This window comes from Eriocheir sinensis, chromosome 51 (genome assembly GCF_024679095.1).
Source record: "Eriocheir sinensis breed Jianghai 21 chromosome 51, ASM2467909v1, whole genome shotgun sequence".
NCBI classification, from domain to species: Eukaryota; Metazoa; Arthropoda; class Malacostraca; order Decapoda; family Varunidae; genus Eriocheir; species Eriocheir sinensis.
In genome coordinates, this window is record NC_066559.1 from 11,594,144 (window position 1) to 11,613,567 (window position 19,424).

Below are 19,424 nucleotides of genomic sequence, written 5' to 3' on the forward strand. Positions count from 1 at the left end.
GCTGGGTTGTCATGGCCCAGAGTCGGCACAGTATGAAGGGGCCTAAAAGTCGCTGGGTTGTCATGGCCCAGAGTCGGCACAGTATGAAGGGGTCTAAAGTCGCTGGGTTGTCATGGCCCAGAGTGGGCACAGTAAGTAGGGGGCCTAAAAGTCGCTAGGTTGTCGTGGACCAGAGTCGGCACAGTATGAAGGGGGCCTAAAAGTCGCTAGGTTGTCGTGGACCAGAGTCGGCACAGTATGAAGGGGGCCTAAAAGTCGCTAGGTTGTCGTGGACCAGAGTCGGCACAGTGTGAAGGGGGCCTTAAAGTCGCTGGGTTGTCATGGCCAGAGTCGGCACAGTATGAAGGGGGCCTAAAAGTTGCTAGGTTGTCGTGGCCCAGAGTCGGCACAGTATGAAGGGGGCCTAAAAGTTGCTAGGTTGTCGTGGCCCAGAGTCGGCACAGTATGAAGGGGGCCTAAAAGTTGCTAGGTTGTCATGGCCAGAGTCGGTACAGTATGAAGGGGGCCTAAAAGTAGCTAGGTTGTCATGGCCACAGTCCCCACCCTATGAAGGGGGCCCAAAAGTAGCGAGGTTGTCATGGCCAGAGTCGGTACAGTATGAAGGGGGCCTAAAAGTTGCTTGGTTGTCTTGGCCCAGAGTCGGCACAGTATGAAGGGGGCCTAAAAGTCGCTGGGTTGTCATGGTCCAGAGTCAGCACAGTATGAAGGGGGCCTAAAAGTCGCTAGGTTGTCATGGTCCAGAGTCAGCACAGTATGAAGGGGGCCTAAAAGTCGCTGGGTTGTCATGGCCCAGAGTCAGCACAGTATGAAGGGGGCCTAAAAGTCGCTGGGTTGTCATGGCCCAGAGTCAGCACAGTATGAAGGGGGCCTAAAAGTCGCTAGGTTGTCATGGACCAGAGTCGGCACAGTATGAAGGGGGCCTAAAAGTCACTGGGTTGTCATGGCCCAGAGTCAGCACAGTATGAAGGGGGCCTAAAAGTCGCTAGGTTGTCATGGTCCAGAGTCAGCACAGTGTGAAGGGGGCCTAAAAGTCGCTGGGTTGTCATGGCCAGAGTCGGCACAGTGTGAAGGGGGCCTAAAAGTCGCTAGGTTGTCATGGTCCAGAGTCGGCACAGTGTGAAGGGGGCCTAAAAGTCGCTGGGTTGTCATGGCCAGAGTCGGCACAGTATGAAGGGGGCCTAAAAGTCGCTGGGTTGTCATGGCCCAGAGTCGGCACAGTATGAAGGGGGCCTAAAAGTCGCTGGGTTGTCATGGCCAGAGTCGGCACAGTATGAAGGGGGCCTAAAAGTCGCTGGGTTGTCATGGCCCAGAGTCGGCACAGTATGAAGGGGGCCTAAAAGTCGCTGGGTTGTCATGGCCAGAGTCGGCACAGTATGAAGGGGGCCTAAAAGTCGCTGGGTTGTCATGCCCAGAGTCGGCACAGTATGAAGGGGGCCTAAAAGTCGCTGGGTTGTCATGGCCCAGAGTCGGCACAGTATGAAGGGGGCCTAATAGTCGCTGGGTTGTCATGGCCCAGAGTCGGCACAGTGTGAAGGGGGGATTTAAACGCTACTCCGACAAAAGAGAAAAGAACGAGAAGGCAGAAGAGCGGTCATTGTCGGATACTAGACTGATTTCTTGTGGCCGTTGTGTGCAGACTCGAGGCCAGGATACCATACATAGATGCTAATTGAGCCAAATATACACGAATTTTCTGAATAGCCAAGGAAAAAGACACCACTGGAATGGATGTAAGAGACAATATGTAACGAAAAAAAACGCAAAGGAAACGACGTATAAGAAAAATAACCCAAACCAGACGACGTTTATCATATACTACTACACATGCCATAAAGGTACCACCCATGCTGAATACCCTACACAAGCTAAATACACTACACAAGCTAAATATACATATGCTAAATATACTACACAGGCTAGGTATACTACACATGCTATATACTAAACATATTCAATATACTACACACGCTTGACATGCCTTTCCTAAACGTACTTACCTCAATCCATTTTCTATGTGTGGCGCCCCGAGGAAGCTGTGGGTCCGACCTGCGTCAAGGTAAACTCGATGGACCTGACCGTGAACACAAGGTTTTTTAAGGCCATTCGAAGCACCAGTGGCCGAGGTGAAATTCCCGCGGTGACGACGTGTTCTGCTCGCGCTTCTCGCAATGCCTTTTCTTTTTCGCCATAGCGCCATAATTATGTAGAAACCAGTTGGCGCAGTGACCTGTTATGCATCAATGACTTCCTAGCACCTGTCTGCGTCACGTTGTCTGTACTGGGTGGTGGGGGAGCGCACGACAACAGTAACAGCAACTCGGTGCAGACAGACAGAGGTAAGACTCCTTGACCGCAGTCCAGCTACAATCTTCCCTTGAAAATCTTGCCCATGCCCACTGAAAGACGCCCAATCTGACCAGAAGCGCCCCCGAGTGTTGGAGGGGACAGGGGAGAGTACAACCAACTCGTCAAGGAGCCGCAGGAATACCCAAATGCGTTAATGATAGCCGTACTACATACCTTCGGACGGATCTAGCAGGTGAAGGGGGTTGTCTTTGCTATAGAACGGCCAGCCAGAAACTCGACTGTCTGCTAAACATCTACTTTTGGCTTACTATATGTCTTTTCTATTCCTTATGTTATCTCTCTCTCTCTCTCTCTCTCTCTCTCTCTCTCTCTCTCTCTCTCTCTCTCTCTCTCTCTCTCGGTAAACTGATGAATTAATAAACACACACACACAAAAAAAGTGATAAATTATTCCAAAAGTCACCCTCTAAAACCCGTTTCCTTCGAGGCGTTTTCATTACAACGATGAGTGAAAGGGATAACTCAAGTATCTGCTCGCTCGCTCGCTCGCTCTCGCTCTCTCTCTCTCTCTCTCTCTCTCTCTCTCTCTCTCTCTCTCTCTCTCTCTCTCTCTCTCTCTCTCTCTCTCTCGCTATATCTGTCTCTCTTGCTGTCTTTCTGTCTCTCAATTTGTATATGTTTCTCTGTCTGTCTCTGTCACCGTCTCTTTGTTTCCGCCCGTCTCAATGTTTTTCTCTGTCCCTCTACCTGTTTATTTATCTATCTATCTATCTGTGTGTGTGTGTGTGTGTGTGTGTGTGTGTGTGTGTGTGTGTGTGTGTGTTATCTCATTCACGTTATCCACCACAAACAATCTCATGCAGAAAGAAGATCCATTCATGGTATACGGAAGACTCAATCCACGTTTTTTTTTTTTGATAGAATATAATTTATTGCTCGAACATGTATTGGCGGATGACCTTCCTTAACACAAGTGAAGAAAATACTACTCGTTCGCTCTAAACCATCGCCAACTGTGAAGAGCAATGGCAGTACACAGGTTAAAGCTTTAGTGAGTGGCAGTGCGTTGCTCGATCGCTTATTACCTACAGGAAACAATCATAAACTCTCTCTATATATACTATAACACATATACTATAACACATATAATAACTCATACTATAGTGGCCTGTTCACACTAACCTCGCAGACAAGCCCCGCCTCCTTCCCCATCAAGTGTATGCCGATTGGTCAGTTCGAAAGCAAGCCACGCCCCCTTTCAAGTTCAGGCTACGTGTGATTGGCGGATGCTTGGAAAGGTTAAAATCTTGGTAGTGTATGTATAATTAGATCCTTAGCAAGCCACTCTCCTTATATAGCTTAGGATGCGTTTGACTGGTGAATGTTTGGAAAGGTTAGAGCCTACTGGTGGTTGCTGGGGTGTGATGGGTGGGGCTTATTCGTAATGTCAGTGTGAACAGGGTATAACTTTTCAGTCTCGTCCGTGCCGCCAAGTCGTACGGACGTTGCATACTAGGCTCAGCTAATGGAGTCTGACCATGGCCAGACTTCCCCTCAATCAGCCGTATTCTTAAACACTCCGGCGCCCCAACCCACATATTTGACAAGGCTTTCGTCGGAGTTTCGGGCATTTCCAGGGGTATTTTATTGACCCTAGTGGTAGATTGACCCTTCTTCTGTGGCATGAACCTACAAAAACACTCATTAGAACCCGACTGATCTCATGTTTGGCCTTTGGAAATAGTTGATGTGAGAGTCGAAACTGTAAGACACTGTAACCTTTGAGGGCCGTATTTTAAGACACCGTCGCTTCTTACATCAACTATTTCTAAAGGTCAAAGAAGGGATCAATCTGTTTTTCATGAGTGTTTTTTACGGTTCATGGGACAGAAGAGGGGCCAAACTACCACCAGGGTCATAAAACTACCCCTGGAAAGGCCTACAGCTCCTACGAAACCCTTGTCAGATATGTGAACTTGGGCGACGAAATGTTTTAAAATACGACCCAAAGGCACAGCTGGCTAACTTACAACCAAACAGGAACACATAGATATATAACAGTGCAAATGTCCTCGAGTCGTTTCCCCTTATGGTCGTTCGCAAGCCTTCCTACACAAGACTTGCCAAGGACCATATTCTTCAATATTTCAACTTTCATAGAAGTTTCGGGCATTTCCAGGGGTAGTTTTTGGCCTTAGTGGTAGTTTGGCTTTTCTTCAGTACCATGAACCCAAAGTACTAAACGTGAGAACCAGACTGATCTCCTTTTTGGCATGTGGAAAGTCAATGTGAGAGACGGAAGGAAGGAAGCGGCTGACAGTACCGACTTTGCCTTGGCGCTCTCCTCCATGAACGTGACACTGTACTCACGAGCTCATGGGACGGTGTGTTAGCCATTCTTCACAGGCTCTGGGGCGAGGGAAGATAATAATGCGCGAAGTTTACATATGTACAGTCATTGCTTGATCGTCGTAGTAAAACCAATGATGATGGTGATAATGATCATAGTAATAATAATAATAATAATAATAATAATAATAATAATCAGAAGCTAGACATGACTAATCTCTCTCTCTCTCTCTCTCTCTCTCTCTCTCTCTCTCTCTCTCTCTCTCTCTCTCAACCACCACCACCACCACCATCACCTCCATCATCACATAAAACCTCTTCTTTAACCACAATTGACCACACAATCATCACTATCATCACCATCATCACCAACAGCATCACTTTTAAAAGAAAAAGGAGGAGGAGACGAAGAAGAAGAAGGACAAATTTGGAGAAGAATAAGAAAAATAATAATAAATAATGATAAAAATGATCATAAAAACAATGAAAAAACAACCAAATCAAAGGAAAAGAAAAAACAAAAAACAAACCGCGCTGGAAGTAAACAACCACATGAGACACAAATGGCAGTATAGGACTCTTCTAAACAACACCAGCAACAACAGCACTAGGCGTCAAGAGTGCCCCAGCGCAGGAAAGGGTCCGGACGGTGGCGCCCTCTAGTTGTGGTTGCGTCGCTTGGTGGTGTAGAAGCGGTGGTGGTCGTGCTTCGCGTTGCGGCGCTGGGCATGGCGGTTTGTGCGACGACCGGTCCTCCTCTGCTGCCGCTTGTCGTAGTCGTAGAGCCTCGCGCGCACCGCCAACACGAAGGTCTCGATGTCGGATTCGTTGAAGCCGCGCCTGATCCTGAAGAGTCCGTCCTCGCCCCACTGCGTCCCCCAGGAGTTGGCCACGAGCTACGGAAGGAGGGAAGGCTCGGCTACCATGCAAGTCAACACTACGAGGCATGCTTTGATACACACTACCTACGTGACGGAGATGAGCACCGAGGCCATGTGTAGCTAAGTGTATACCCCCAACATTATCTTTACCCTACTACTACTACTACTACTATTGGTACAACACTGCTACGGCTGTTTGAATCCCTCTACTTATGTAACGGAAATGAGCACCGAGGCTACGCGCAGCTAAGTGTATACCCAGACTTTACCTTTACCTTACTACTACTACTACTACTACTACTGTCTCCATCGCCACTATGCAGCAGCCGAATAGTTGGAGCACATTGGGACCCTTCGGCGGGACTCACCCAGTACTTCGTGGACTGGCCGCTGTAGGACGGTTCTTCCCCCCAGCCGAGGATCCTGACGGAGTGCGTGGCGGAGCCCCCCTGCGTGAAGCTGGAGGCCGCGTACACGCCGCCGCCGTACATAAACAGGTCCCTCTGCACCTTCATCATGGCTGTGGAGGGTCGTGGGCGTTACTCATTGACCTTATTCACACTCCCCACACACACACACACAGAGTATAGCTTGAACTCTTCTTTTAAAACATTCCAAGTGTTCTGGCCCATGAAAATTCCTCTCGCGTTTACTCTGATTACGCTGTTCCTCTTCCATTCCTCAACTCGTTTATTCATTATCATATTTAAGAGAAGCATCGCGTATTGAACTTGGTAAAGAAGGTATAATCAGCAAGTCTAATTATACATAGGGAAGGGGTGGAAAGAGGGTGGAAATGGAAGAGGGTGGGAATAGGGGGTAAGTATTAGGAGTGGGAATGGGAGGGGGTAAGAATAGACGGTGAAAATGAGAGGGGTAGAATACAAGGCAGGAATGGGAAGTGGGAATGCAAGGAGGGTGGGCGGGAATGGCGGTAACAGGGAGGGGCCACTACAAGAATCTGACACCTTACCCCATACCATACTATCCATCTATTCAATCATCCATCCATCCAGTCAGTCAGCCAGTCAACCAACCATCCACCCATCCATCCATCCACCCAGTCAGCCAGCCGCACAGCCCTACACGCCGCCTTACCCTGGACGGGGCCGTTGGTCATGATCTCCCACTGGATATCCTCCTCCTTGCCCGAGATGCGATAGGCGGGTTCGGTTCTGTACAGGTCCGGCCGTTGGTACACTGCCTGGAGGGGGAGAACGAGAGGAACATGTAATAAGGGCGGCTGCCAGTCCTTCAGGAATACACTATGATGCACTACAGTGGAATACACTAATGATAACTAACTGCTTCAGGACTACACTTCCCTCCACTTTTGCTTCTCCTTGACTTTTCCACTCTTCAGTAACCCAGAAGACCAACAGGCATATCTCTCTCTCTCTCTCTCTCTCTCTCTCTCTCTCTCTCTCTCTCTCTCTCTCTCTCTCTCTCTCTCTCTCTCTCTCTCTCTCTCTCTCTCTCTCTCTCTCTCTCTCTCTCTCTCTCTCTCTCTCTCTCTCTCTCTCTCTCCTAGCCACACAACCTCCAGCTCCTATCCTTCTAAACTCGCCAGTACACCACAAGACCTACTGGGATCTCACTCGCTATGGCCACACTGTCGGGACCCAGAAGACGAACAAACAGAGGAATGACCATAACAGCATAGATAATAGTGACCCCAATCAGAGGCAAATACCGGATGGAGATATGGAGCTGGGTCCGGACAACACACCCTGCATCTCCATTCTTCTAAACCTTCACATTATTCAGTAACCCAAAAGGTCCACAACCACTCTCCCTCCTTATCCAACCAACCTGCATCTCCCTTTCTTCTAAGCCTCTACACTTTAGTACCCCTATAAGGCCTACAGGCATCTCTCCTTATCCACACAACCTGCACCTCCTTTTCTTCTCATCCAAACGTTCACACCTTCCAGTATCCCAGAAGACCAGCAGGCACCTCTCCTTCCCTAGCCACACACACTACATCTCCTTCTTTCCTCAATGTTCACACTATCCAGTACCCCTTAAGACCAACAGGCACATCTCTCTAACACGTTCACACATTGCAGTACCCCCCAAAACAAGACTCTCCTCCCTCCTTAGCCCTACAGTCTGATTTTCTCTTTTTTCTAAGCTTTCTCACTCTGCAGTTCCCCTAAAGACCAGAAGCTACCTCTCCCTACTCTCCTCTCCTGAACGTTTACACTCTCCCTCCTCTTCTGAAGCCTCACACTATTCATAACCCCACATGACATACAGGCTACAAGGCCCACCACTCGGCCACACTCTCTCGTCTTATCTAAACCCCCACAGTCTTCGGTACCCCACAAGACCCACAGGCCACAGAGACTCACCCCATCGGCCACATTCTCTCTTCTCTCCTAAACCCCCACAGTCTTCGGTACCCCACAAGACCCACAGGCCACAGAGACTCACCCCATCGGCCACACTCTCTCTTCTCTCCTAAACCCCACACTCTTCGGTACCTCACAAGACCCACAGGCCACAGAGACTCACCCCATCGGCCACGCAGCGTAGGTTTTGCAGGCTGGCCACCTTAGGTATGCGGCACGCCGGCACCTTCTCCGTAGTACCGCTCTCGTAGCCGTAGCAACCCTCGTTCACGACCCTGCGGCGGCACCAGGGACACGAGGAAGGGAGAGAAGAAGAGGGGGAAGCTTAATTAAACTTGAGTGTAGAGGTCTGAATGTGAGGGAAGTTTGTAAGGTTAACAGACAAAGGCAAAGAAACCCCAAGAAAAAAATTATGTACTCCTTGATGTTCAAATTCTATGGCTAAACACCGTACACTAATATCATGTAATTGGGTGGTGGACGTTTCTATCACCACTACCACCACCACCATTACCACCATCACCAACAACATCCCTACCACCATCACCACCACCACAACTACCCCACCCCCACGCCATCACCACCACCACCGCCTTACCCGACCCTCCTAAGGTACTGCCAGGCCCGGTCCACATGCCCCCCCTTGCAGCCGCTCTGTCCCCGGCGATCGCAGCTGATGAGATTCTGAGGGGACAGGTCCACGCTCTCGTTGCCCTGGGACTCCACCGCTAGCCTGGGGGAGACAACCATCATCATCATCAGCAGCAGCAAGAGGAGGAGAGCATCGAGGCATTTATGGGAGAGGGTGGGAATGGGGTAGGAATGGGAGGGGTGGGAGTGGAGGGAGGTGGGAATAGTGCTAGGAATGGAAGGGGTGGGAAAAGAAGGGGAGGGACTATGTAGTAGGAATGGGAGGGGTGGGAAAGGAAGGGGAGGGAATATGAAGTAGGAATGGGAAGGGTGGTAACGGAAGGGGTGGATTATGTAGTAGGAATGGGAGGGGGTGGGAATGGAGGGAGGTTGGAATAAGTAAGTGCTAGGAATGGGAAGGGGTGGGAGAAGGAGGGGGTTGGATTATGTGGTGGGAATGGGAAGATGGGAATAAGGGATGGGACTGGGAGTGTGAAGAGAGTGGAATCAAGGTGTGGGAATGGTGGTAAGGAAGCTACCACCTAACCTTATACAATCCCTCCCTCCATCCATCCATCCATTTAAACACCCAGACACATGCACCCTTGCCCTTGAGCATAAGAGAACAGAGGCCTTTCCCAACGTCCTCCCTCCACCCTGCTATATCAAAGGTTCTAATGTCATCTCCCGACGTAGTTCTCTGTCTGTCTGCGGCTCTGTTACCTCGTTCGTCCATCTCTTATCAGTTCTACGCATGTTAAATTGGTCTGTTATCATCCTTATCAGTTCTGCGTATGTTACTTTGGTTGTCCCTCTATCATCTGTTCTACGTATGCTGATTGCTCTTCTCAACTTGCTGATTACATGCCTCCAGCCTTCCCGCGGCCCCTCTGCACAGGACTTTCTTCCGACGTTCATACCCGTGCTGTCCAAATCCCTAATGCAAGAGTTAACCAGTAGCCCCACTCTTTCATCCCTATCAGTGGTAAACTCTGGACCAGCCCTTCTTTTTACTTTCCTTCCTCATTCCTACGACTTAGCACTATCAAGAGGTTAGTAGAGAAGATCTTTGGAACTAAACATTATCAGTGCTTTCATACCCGTGCTGTCCAACTCCCTAATGCAAGAGTTAACCAGTAGCTCCACTCTTTCATCCCTATCAATGGTAAACTCTGGACCAGCCCTTCTTTTTACTTTCCTTCCTCATTCCTACGACTTAACACGATCAAGAGGTTAGTAGAAAACATCTTTGGATCTAAACATTACCAGTGCTTTTCGACTTCTCTCTCTCTCTCTCTCTCTCTCTCTCTCTCTCTCTCTCTCTCTCTCTCTCTCTCTCTCTCTCTCTCTCTCTCTCTCTCTCTCTCTCTCTCTCTCTCTCTCTCTCTCTCTCTCTCTCTCTCTCTCTCTCTCTCTCTCTCTCTCACACATGGCTTAGTTTTCAGGGGACCTCTCTTTACTTTGGTTAGAGGAACTTAGATAATGCTGTTTTGTCCGTGGCCGGGTCTTCTGTGGCATCTATATACGGCACCAATGTATGCAGGATCCGGTAGATAGAATAATGTATGCAGGGTGATGTAGAGGTAGAAATGTGAGGAGTACGTGTGTCGCAATAGAAGCTCAATGTGGTGCCACCGTGCTTAGGTGAGGTCAGGTTGTTTTTAGAGTGACGCCAGCTGGAGGAATTTCTCTCTACATGATCCTCCATACATTAGTGCCTTAGAAGCATAACAATGATGTATTAGTTCATTCTTCCTCCTTTTTCGTTCCTCCCTCTTTTTCGATTTGCTTTGTGGGAATATTTGAGAGAACAACAAACACTTCCTTTCCTCTGTTTGCATTCTCCTTCTCCTCTCCTTCCGACCCTACCACCTGCCTTCCTCTTCTTACCAAGCAACCATAACCAATCTGTGCACGTGACTCACCTGTTCTGGGCGACGTTGAGGATGGAAATACTTGAGAACTACAAATACTTCTTTCCCTCGCTTTGTAGTCCCTTTCTCCTCTCCTTCCGACCCTACCACCTGCCTTCCTCTTCCTACCAAGCAACCATAACCAATATGTGCACGTGACTCACCTGTTCTGGGCGACGTTGAGGATGGAAATACTTGAGAACTACAAATACTTCTTTCCCTCGCTTTGTAGTCCCTTTCTCCTCTCCTTCCGACCCTACCACCTGCCTTCCTCTCCCTACCAAGCAACCATAACCTACCCAGCCTCCCTGCACACGAGACTCACCTGTCCTGGGCGACGCCGAGGGTGGAGAAGGCCCAGGAGGCGCCGCACCAACCTTGGTCCCGCACGCCGCTGATCTGGCCCCTCCACTCACGTTTGGTGCGCGCGTCGAACTGCCTCGGGATGCGCGATAGGTCCGGCTGCAGCAGGATCGGGAACATCCTCATCGACTGGGGAAAGAAGGGTCACGTTAGTGGGGAAGGAAAACGCTGGAGTAATAATGTCTTTAAGTCCATTTTTTTCAGTAAGCATCACAAGTACATCGTCTGCCGCCACTAAATGATAGAGATACTGATAGACAACAGACTGGACGCAAGGAGGAATTCAGAGCAAATCCGCAATGACTGAAGAGCGAGGAAAAAACATATAGGTGGCGAAGGATAATGCTGGAGTAATAATCCCTTCAAGTCCATCTTTTTCAGTAAACATCACTCGAACACTGTCTGGCCCCCTTAAATGATAGAGAAACTGATGTGAACCTGAGACTGGATGCAAGGAGGAGTTCAGAACAACTACAACTGATTAAAAAACTGAAATGATTGCGTTTTTTAACTCAACATCACTAGAACATCGTCTGCCTCCACCAAATGATGGAAATATTGATAAATAAGAAGAGACTGGATGCAAGGAGGAAATCAGAGCAAATCCGCAATGACTGAAGAGCGAGAAAAAAATCATGTAAGTGGAGAAGGTAATGCTCGGGGCCTCAAAGACTCTTACAAATACTTCAATAACTTTACGACACCTCTAAGAACGACTGACAAGTTTTACCCATATGCAGTCAGTGGAGTCCGCAATGTGTCCAGTACCAACACAGCCTTATCAATGACTCTGAACACGATCTGCGGCCAGGAGGATACAAAGGGACCACTAAACACCTCTGGCACCAACACCCGATTTCTCAGATGCTTTCGGTAAACATGCACATAGAAAGGAACAGAAGGATTACTACATGTCTCTACAACCGCCTGTGCTCTCAGTCGATTCCGGCTCTCATAACAACAAGACTAACTACTAACTGTTATCCAAGTGCCTCATAGACTCCTACAAAGACTTCAATAGCTTTACGATACTTCTAGAAAACGAATGGAACACACACAAACCCACATGCAGCCTACCAGTGGCGGCCGCAATGTGTCCAGTACCAGTACCGCCTTACCAATGACTGATACACGATCTGCGGCCAGGAGGACACAAAGGGACCACTAAACACCTCTGGCACTAACACCCGATTTCTCAGATGCTTTCCCACACAACTGAACAGAAGGATTACTACATGTCTTTACAGCCAACGCCTGTGCTCTCAGTCGCTTCCGGATCCCACAACAACAAGACTAACTACTAACTGTAATCCAAGTGCCTCATAGACCACTACAGATACTTCAATGCCTTTACAAAACCCCTAAGAACGAATGGCAAGTTTTACCCACATGCAGCCTGCCAGTGGCGGCCGCAGAGTGTACAGTACCAACACAGCCTTACCAATTGCTCTGGGTTCAGCGTGCCCGTCTTGAACACGAGCCCATCTCTGGCCTTCCTGCCCCAGAACATGGAGTAGTTGGTGGCCCTCCATCCGTACAGACGCTGGTTGCCGTTCACATTGTTGATTACATTCTCGTCTATCATGCACAGGTCTTCCTCACACTGCAGATCACCCATGAAACACGTGCTGCGGACAGAAGGAAAAAGAATTAATATACATCTTAACAATCAACGCCCGTGCTCCCACACGCTTCCGGTTTTCATACAAGGAAACACAAGGATTACCGGACATTTCTGCAGCTAACGTTCATATTCCCAGACGCTCCCGGTTTTCATACAAGGAAACACGAGGATTACCGGACATTTCTGCAGCTAACGTTCATATTCCAAAACGCTCCCGGTTTTCATACAAGGAAACACAAGGATTACCGGACATTTCTGCAGCTAACGTTCATATTCCCAAACGCTCCCGGTTTTCATACAAGGAAACACGAGGATTACTAGACATTTCTGCAGCTAACGTTCATATTCCCACACGCTTCCGGTTTTCATACAAGGAAACACAAGGATTACCGGACGTTTCTGAAGCTACCGTACATGGACATTTCTGAAGCTAACGTCCATATTCCCAGACACTTCCGGTTTTCACACAAGGAAACACAAGGATTACCGGACATTTCTGAAGCTAACGTCCATATTCCCAGACACTTCCGGTTTTCACACAAGGAAACACAAGGATTACCGGACATTTCTGAAGCTACCGTACATATTCCCACACGCTTCCGGTTTTCATACAAGGAAACACAAGGATTACCGGACGTTTCTGAAGCTACCGTACATATTCCCACACGCTTCCGGTTTTCATACAAGGAAACACAAGGATTACCGGACATTTCTGAAGCTAACGTCCATATTCCCAGACACTTCCGGTTTTCACACAAGGAAACACAAGGATTACCGGACATTTCTGAAGCTAACGTCCATATTCCCAGACACTTCCGGTTTTCATACAAGGAAACACAAGGATTACCGGACATTTCTGCAGCTAACGTTCATATTCCCAGACACTTCCGGTTTTCATACAAGGAAACACAAGGATTACCGGACATTTCTGCAGCTAACGTTCATATTCCCAGACACTTCCGGTTTTCATACAAGGAAACACAAGGATTACCGGACATTTCTGAAGCTAACGTCCATATTCCCAGACGCTTCCGGTTTTCACACAAGGAAACACAAGGATTACCGGACATTTCTGCAGCTAACGTCCATATTCCCACACGCTTCCGGTTTTCATACAAGGAAACACAAGGATTACTAGACGTTTCTGAAGCCAACGTTCATATTTCCACACGCTCTCGGCTCTCACTGTCTCCAAAGTCCACTAAGGAGATCAGGCGGGTTCTCATGAGTGGTTGTCTACGTTCATGGTCCAGAGGCTTTGTCAGACTACCACTAGGCTCAGTACTACAACAAAAGAACAAGGCATCGCTAAGGAATCCAAGCTATTTGTGGGGTGTCTCCTCTCCACCCGGGTCACCTATCGGGCGTGTGTTAGCATAAGGTGGAGTGCGTGTGGCGGAGGTGACGCCGGGCAGCCCTCTTGTATAAAAGACGTGGGTGGGTATATGATGCAACGGCCGCCGCCCCGCACCGTCAAGCATGTTCTCGCGGGTAATGATGTGAGGCGAGAGGTGAAAATAGAACAACTGGTCACGTTACTCTCGGCACACACACACACACACACACACACACACACACACACACACACACACACACACACACACACACCTCTCTTTCGGCCACCTCTTTTGATTCTTTTTTAGGAGCAGAAAGTCGGGGGCTTCTTTTTTATTATTGTTTATTTTATTGTGTGCCCTTGAGCTGTCTCCTTTGTTGTAAACACACACACACACACACACACACACACACACACACACACACACACACACACACACACTAACTAACTAATCAACTAATTAATTATAATCTAACCAATTCACTCTCACTCAATGATTCACTCACTCACTAGCTAACTTTCTAACTAAATATACCAATAATTGACTAACTAACAAACTGTCTAACTGATTCACCAACTTATAAATCCTCTAACTAATAAACTGACAACTAACTCTCTAACCAACTAATCATCTGTCTAACTATAGCTACCTAACAAATTATCTAACTGTCTAACTATAACTAACACCTTATAACTAACTAACTAACTAACGGGCGGCTCCAGAGTTCCTACCTTACTTCCTACATCCACTTCCTTCCTCATTCTTCGATACTCCCTTCCTTCCTTCCTTCCTTCCTGCTTCCGTTTCATCCTCACTCCTTCCCTGCCTCACTACCGCCCCGCTCCCATCCTTTCTTTCCTTCCCTCCACTCCGCCTCGTCTCTCTCTCCCTGTCCCTTCCCTTTAGACACTCCTTTACTTTCTTCGTAAATTATAAACTACTGCAGGGCGAGGAACAATCCCTTCACCTTGGACGCGGTTCTTGGTGACGGGGATCCAGAGGTGACCGATCTGTTTTCTTGATGGAAACCCACTAGATCGACGAGATGTTGCGAAATTCTTTTAAGGAGTTCATAATTTTTCTCTATATATCTATAACTATCTATCTATCTGTCTATATATATGTATCTCTCTATCTATATTCTGTAAAGGGTAGTTCTCCAAGATATAGAAAACTGCTGATGTGGTCCACGTGATAACTATAGCAGGTGTGGTACATATGAAATCGCTAAGTATTTTATCTCTAATATTTATAGGCGATGTTGGCTGGCCTTTTGCTGTCCCGGTGTGTGTGTGTGTGTGTGTGTGTGTGTGTGTGTGTGTGTGTGTGTGTGTGTGTAGTATGGGTGCGTTTCCCCGCCCAAACCTGCCTGACTTATAGACTTGATTGGGTCCCTGAGATTCAATTGTCCGTCTATTTTTTTTGTGTGTGTATTAGACGAGCTGATTTTTTTTTTTTTTTTTTAGTGTGTGTGTGTGTGTGTGTGTGTGTGTGTGTGTGTGTGTGTGTGTGTTAGGCTGTATGTGTGTATGTATGTGCTGCATGAATGATAATGAAAATGAACAGAAACCAACAAAAACCTTCAATCATATTAACAAATACGTATAAACTTTGCCTAATAGCACAGCCTGGGATGATGGCCAAGAGAAAATCACTTCCTCCCTCCCTGCTTTCCCTCTCCTCCTCACCCTTATAAACACTTCTTCCTCGCTCGCCCCCCTCACACCATGCCTTCCTCCCCTCCCTCCCTCCCTCCCTCTACAACCCCCCCACCACCCTCTCGGCCTAATGCTGCCTGACATTGACTGATATTTAGGACAAGTCCATTAGTGGCACGTGGATTAGAGGTCTCTCTCTCTCTAGTAGGTCAGGCAAAGCGTAGATGTGAAGAAAATATTGCAGCCAACTGTAAAAATAATCCGAAATCTTTCTTCAGTTACATAAACAACAGAAAGGCGATCAAAAGTGGTATTGGACCTTTAACAAACAGCGACGGTGCACTAGTGACTGACAGCCAACACATTGCAAACCTCTTAAACAATTACTTTTCCTCGGTGTTTAATACTAACAGTCTTCCTCTCGCTACCACCAACACCAGTACTATTGTAAATCTCGAGCATGCATTGCCTAATTTTGAAATAACAACCGATGAAGTCCTTAAAGCTCTCCATTCACTTAAAACAAATAAAAGTCCCGGACCCGACAAAGTATATCCTATACTGTTTAAAGAAACAAAGAGCGAAATACTCTCCTCCCTCACTACCGTATTCAATATGTCCTTGCGACAAGGCATCGTCTCTTCGGATTGGAAAAAGGCTAACGTGACACCGATTTTTAAGAAAGGAGACAAAAAAATACCAGGTAACTACCGACCCATTAGTCTAACTTCAATTGTAGGTAAGTTACTCAAGAGCATAATTAGAGACAAAATTGTGAGTTACCTCGAAAGCCACTCATTAATTGGGGATTCACAACATGGCTTCCGTAACAAAAGATCCTGCCTGTCAAACCTACTGACCTTTTATAACGATCTCTTCTCAATTTATGACGTAACCAAATCAGTGGACGTAGTCTATCTTGATTTCCAGAAAGCGTTTGATAAAATCCCACATCATAAATTAATTTATAAATTAAAGCAAATAGGCATTGACGGTCAAGTAAACCAATGGATCGCGAATTGGTTGAGCAACAGACAACAAAGAGTTGTGATTGACGGATTTAACTCAGAGTGGGCGCCGGTCACTAGAGGCGTCCCTCAGGGCTCGGTTCTTGGCCCAGTGCTCTTCATTATTTACATCAACGACGTGGATGTTGGACTCAATAATCGCATTAGTAAATTTGCAGACGACACAAAGATTGGTAACTCGGTTCTCACTGACGAAGACAGGCAAAGCCTCCAAGAGGATTTGCACAAAATATCAGCTTGGTCGGATAAATGGGAGTTGCCCTTTAACGTAGACAAGTGCCAGGTCCTTCAAATTGGAACAAAAAATAAGAAGTTCGATTACGAAATACGAGGCGTTAAACTCACAAGCGTTCAATGCGTTACGGACCTGGGGATTAAAATCGCGTCAAACCTCAAATTCTCACATCAATGCATCGATGCAGCAAATAAAGCGAACAGAATGTTGGGCTTCATTAAAAGAAACTTTTTATTCAAGAATAAAGATGTAATACTTCCGCTCTACAATAGTTTAGTCAGACCCCACTTGGAATATGCGGTACAGTTTTGGTCTCCCCACCATGCAAAGGACATTGCTAAACTAGAAGGTGTTCAGCGTCGAGCAACAAAAATGATCCCTTCCTTGCGCAACAAAAGGCTTTCCACCCTTAACATGTTCTCTCTTGAGAAACGTCGCCTCCGAGGAAAACTGATCGAATGTTTTAAAATACTTAATGGTTTCACGAATGTAGACAGAACAAAATTGTTTATGATCGATGACACTTTGCGAACGAGGAACAATGGCACAAAACTCAAATGTAGACAAGTAAATTCAGACTGCACCAAATTTTTCTTCACCAACATTGTAGTGTGAGAATGGAATAAGCTCCCACCGTCAGTGGTCCAATGTAACACGATTGACACCTTTAAAAACAAGCTCGACCGTCACTTCCTTGAACTTAATATTAACAAGAGTGGAAAAGCAACGTTTTGGAGCCACCTGATTAATGTAAAATCACTTAGGTTTAAGGACAGACCTCCTAGTCTGGACCATGGGGTCTGTGTGGTCTGATTTTCTATGTAAATCTATCTATGTAAATCTCTCTCTCTCTCTCTCTCTCTCTCTCTCTCTCTCTCTCTCTCTCTCTCTCTCTCTCTCTCTCTCTCTCTCTCTCTCTCTCTCTCTCTCTCTCAAGGTCACCTGGTAATAATTCACGTCGTCATCTCTCTCTCTCTCTCTCTCTCTCTCTCTCTCTCTCTCTCTCTCTCTCTCTCTCTCTCTCTTTGTGTGTGTGTGTGTGTGTGTGTGTGTTGCAATGTCGCATGTATGGAATTTAATAGTCCATGAGTAAGACCAAACATTTGTAACTCGGGATCCGCCTCTCGTTCTCTCCATGATTCGCCTTTCGAAACCCTTTGATCCTCTTCTTTTCCTGATCCTCCTCTTCTCTTTCTCTTCATGATCCTTCCTGCTCCTCTTCATGATCCTTCTTTTCTGGATCCGCCTTTCCTCTTCCTGATCCCCTTTTCCTTCCTTCGTGTGGTCCGTGTCGTTCCTTTATAAGTACTTGATCTACACTCGTCCCCCATTAAAAATATATTGTCACATGTTGTTTTCTTTTCCTTCATTTTCTTCATAATAAAGCATTCTGATTCTGATTCATGTGGTCCGTATCGCGCCTCTATAAGTACGTGATCTACACTCGTCCCCCATTAAAAATATATTGTCGCATGTTGTTTTCTTTTCCTTCATTCTCTTCTTCGTCCTCATTTCCTTTTCTTATTCTCTTTTCATCCTCCAACAACAACAAAAAAGTGTATTCATAAATCTGATAAACAAACAAACAAACTAACAAACAAACAAGCAATTTAGTACCGTTGAAAAAGATAAGAAATGAGAACACACACACACACACACACACACACACACACACACACACACACACACACACACAGACACAAACACACGCCCAGAGAGAGAGAGAGAGAGAGAGAGAGAGAGAGAGAGAGAGAGAGAGAGAGAGAGAGAGAGAGAGGAGGGGGGAGGGGGAGGCACCTGGTCGACTCAGGTAGCGCCATTCATCTCGTAGACACTGCACGAGGTTGAGGCGAGCGATAAAAATAGGAGAGGAGGAGGAGGAGGAGGAGGAGGAGGAGGAGGACGACGAGGAGGAGGAGGGGTTGAAACGAGGAGATTTTTTTTAATGGGGAGGAGGAGAAAGAGGCGGAGGAGGAGGAGGAGGAGAAGGAGGAGGATTAAAGAAGAAGAAGAAAAAGAGGAAGAAAAAGAAGAAGAAAATTACGATGATGAAGAAAAAAATTGATAAGGAGAGGAGAGCCAATAAGAAGAGGAGAAGAAGGAGAAAGAGAAGAAGAAGAGGAGGAGGAGAAGGAGGAGGAGGAGGAGGAGGAGAAGGGGTTGAAATAAGGAGATTTTTTTGAATGGGGAGGAGGAGAAAGAGGAGGAGAAGGAGGAGGAGGGGGAGGAGGAGGAGGAGGAGGATTAAAGAAGAAGAAGAAAGAGGAAGAAAAAGAAGAAGAAAATTACGATGATGAAGAAAAAATTTGATAAGGAGAGGAAAGCCAATAAGTAGAAGAGGAGAAGAAGGAGAAAGAGTAGAGGAGGAGGAGGAGGAGGAGGAGGAGAATGCAAAGTGGAGGGTGAGAGGTGAGAGGTTTCAATGAGAAGGAGGAGGAAGAAGAGAGAGGAGGAGAAGGAAAGAAAAAGAAAAAAATAAGTTTGATAAGGTAAGCAGACGCAAATATAAGAGGAGGAGGAGGAGGAGGAGGAGAAAGAGGGGGAGGAGGAGGGGGAGGAGGAGAAAGAGGGGGAAAAGGAGGAGGAGGAGGAGGAAGAGGAGAGGAGGAAAGAAGAACAAAATAAAAAGAAAAGAAGCAAGATTTATACACAAGAGAGAGAGAGAGAGAGAGAGAGAGAGAGAGAGAGAGAACGAAAGCATAAGAAAAAAAATAAGAAAAAAAAAGAATAAAAAAAATGTATATA

The 19,424-nt window shown here is 46.9% G+C and overlaps 1 protein-coding gene across 1 annotated transcript in view; it reads right to left on the reverse strand.

Moving 5' to 3' along the window:
• Nucleotides 1-1,792: 1,792 nt before the first annotated feature.
• LOC126982744 (uncharacterized peptidase C1-like protein F26E4.3) overlaps nt 1,793-19,424 on the reverse strand; it is a gene marked incomplete at its 5' end in the record, with an annotated part of 31,091 nt that continues 13,459 nt past the window's right edge. The window contains 7 exon segments of the mRNA XM_050835062.1: nt 1,793-5,552; nt 5,906-6,057; nt 6,636-6,741; nt 8,055-8,166; nt 8,490-8,624; nt 10,760-10,926; nt 12,239-12,425. Coding sequence (XP_050691019.1) covers nt 5,316-5,552; nt 5,906-6,057; nt 6,636-6,741; nt 8,055-8,166; nt 8,490-8,624; nt 10,760-10,926; nt 12,239-12,425 — 1,096 coding nt within the window.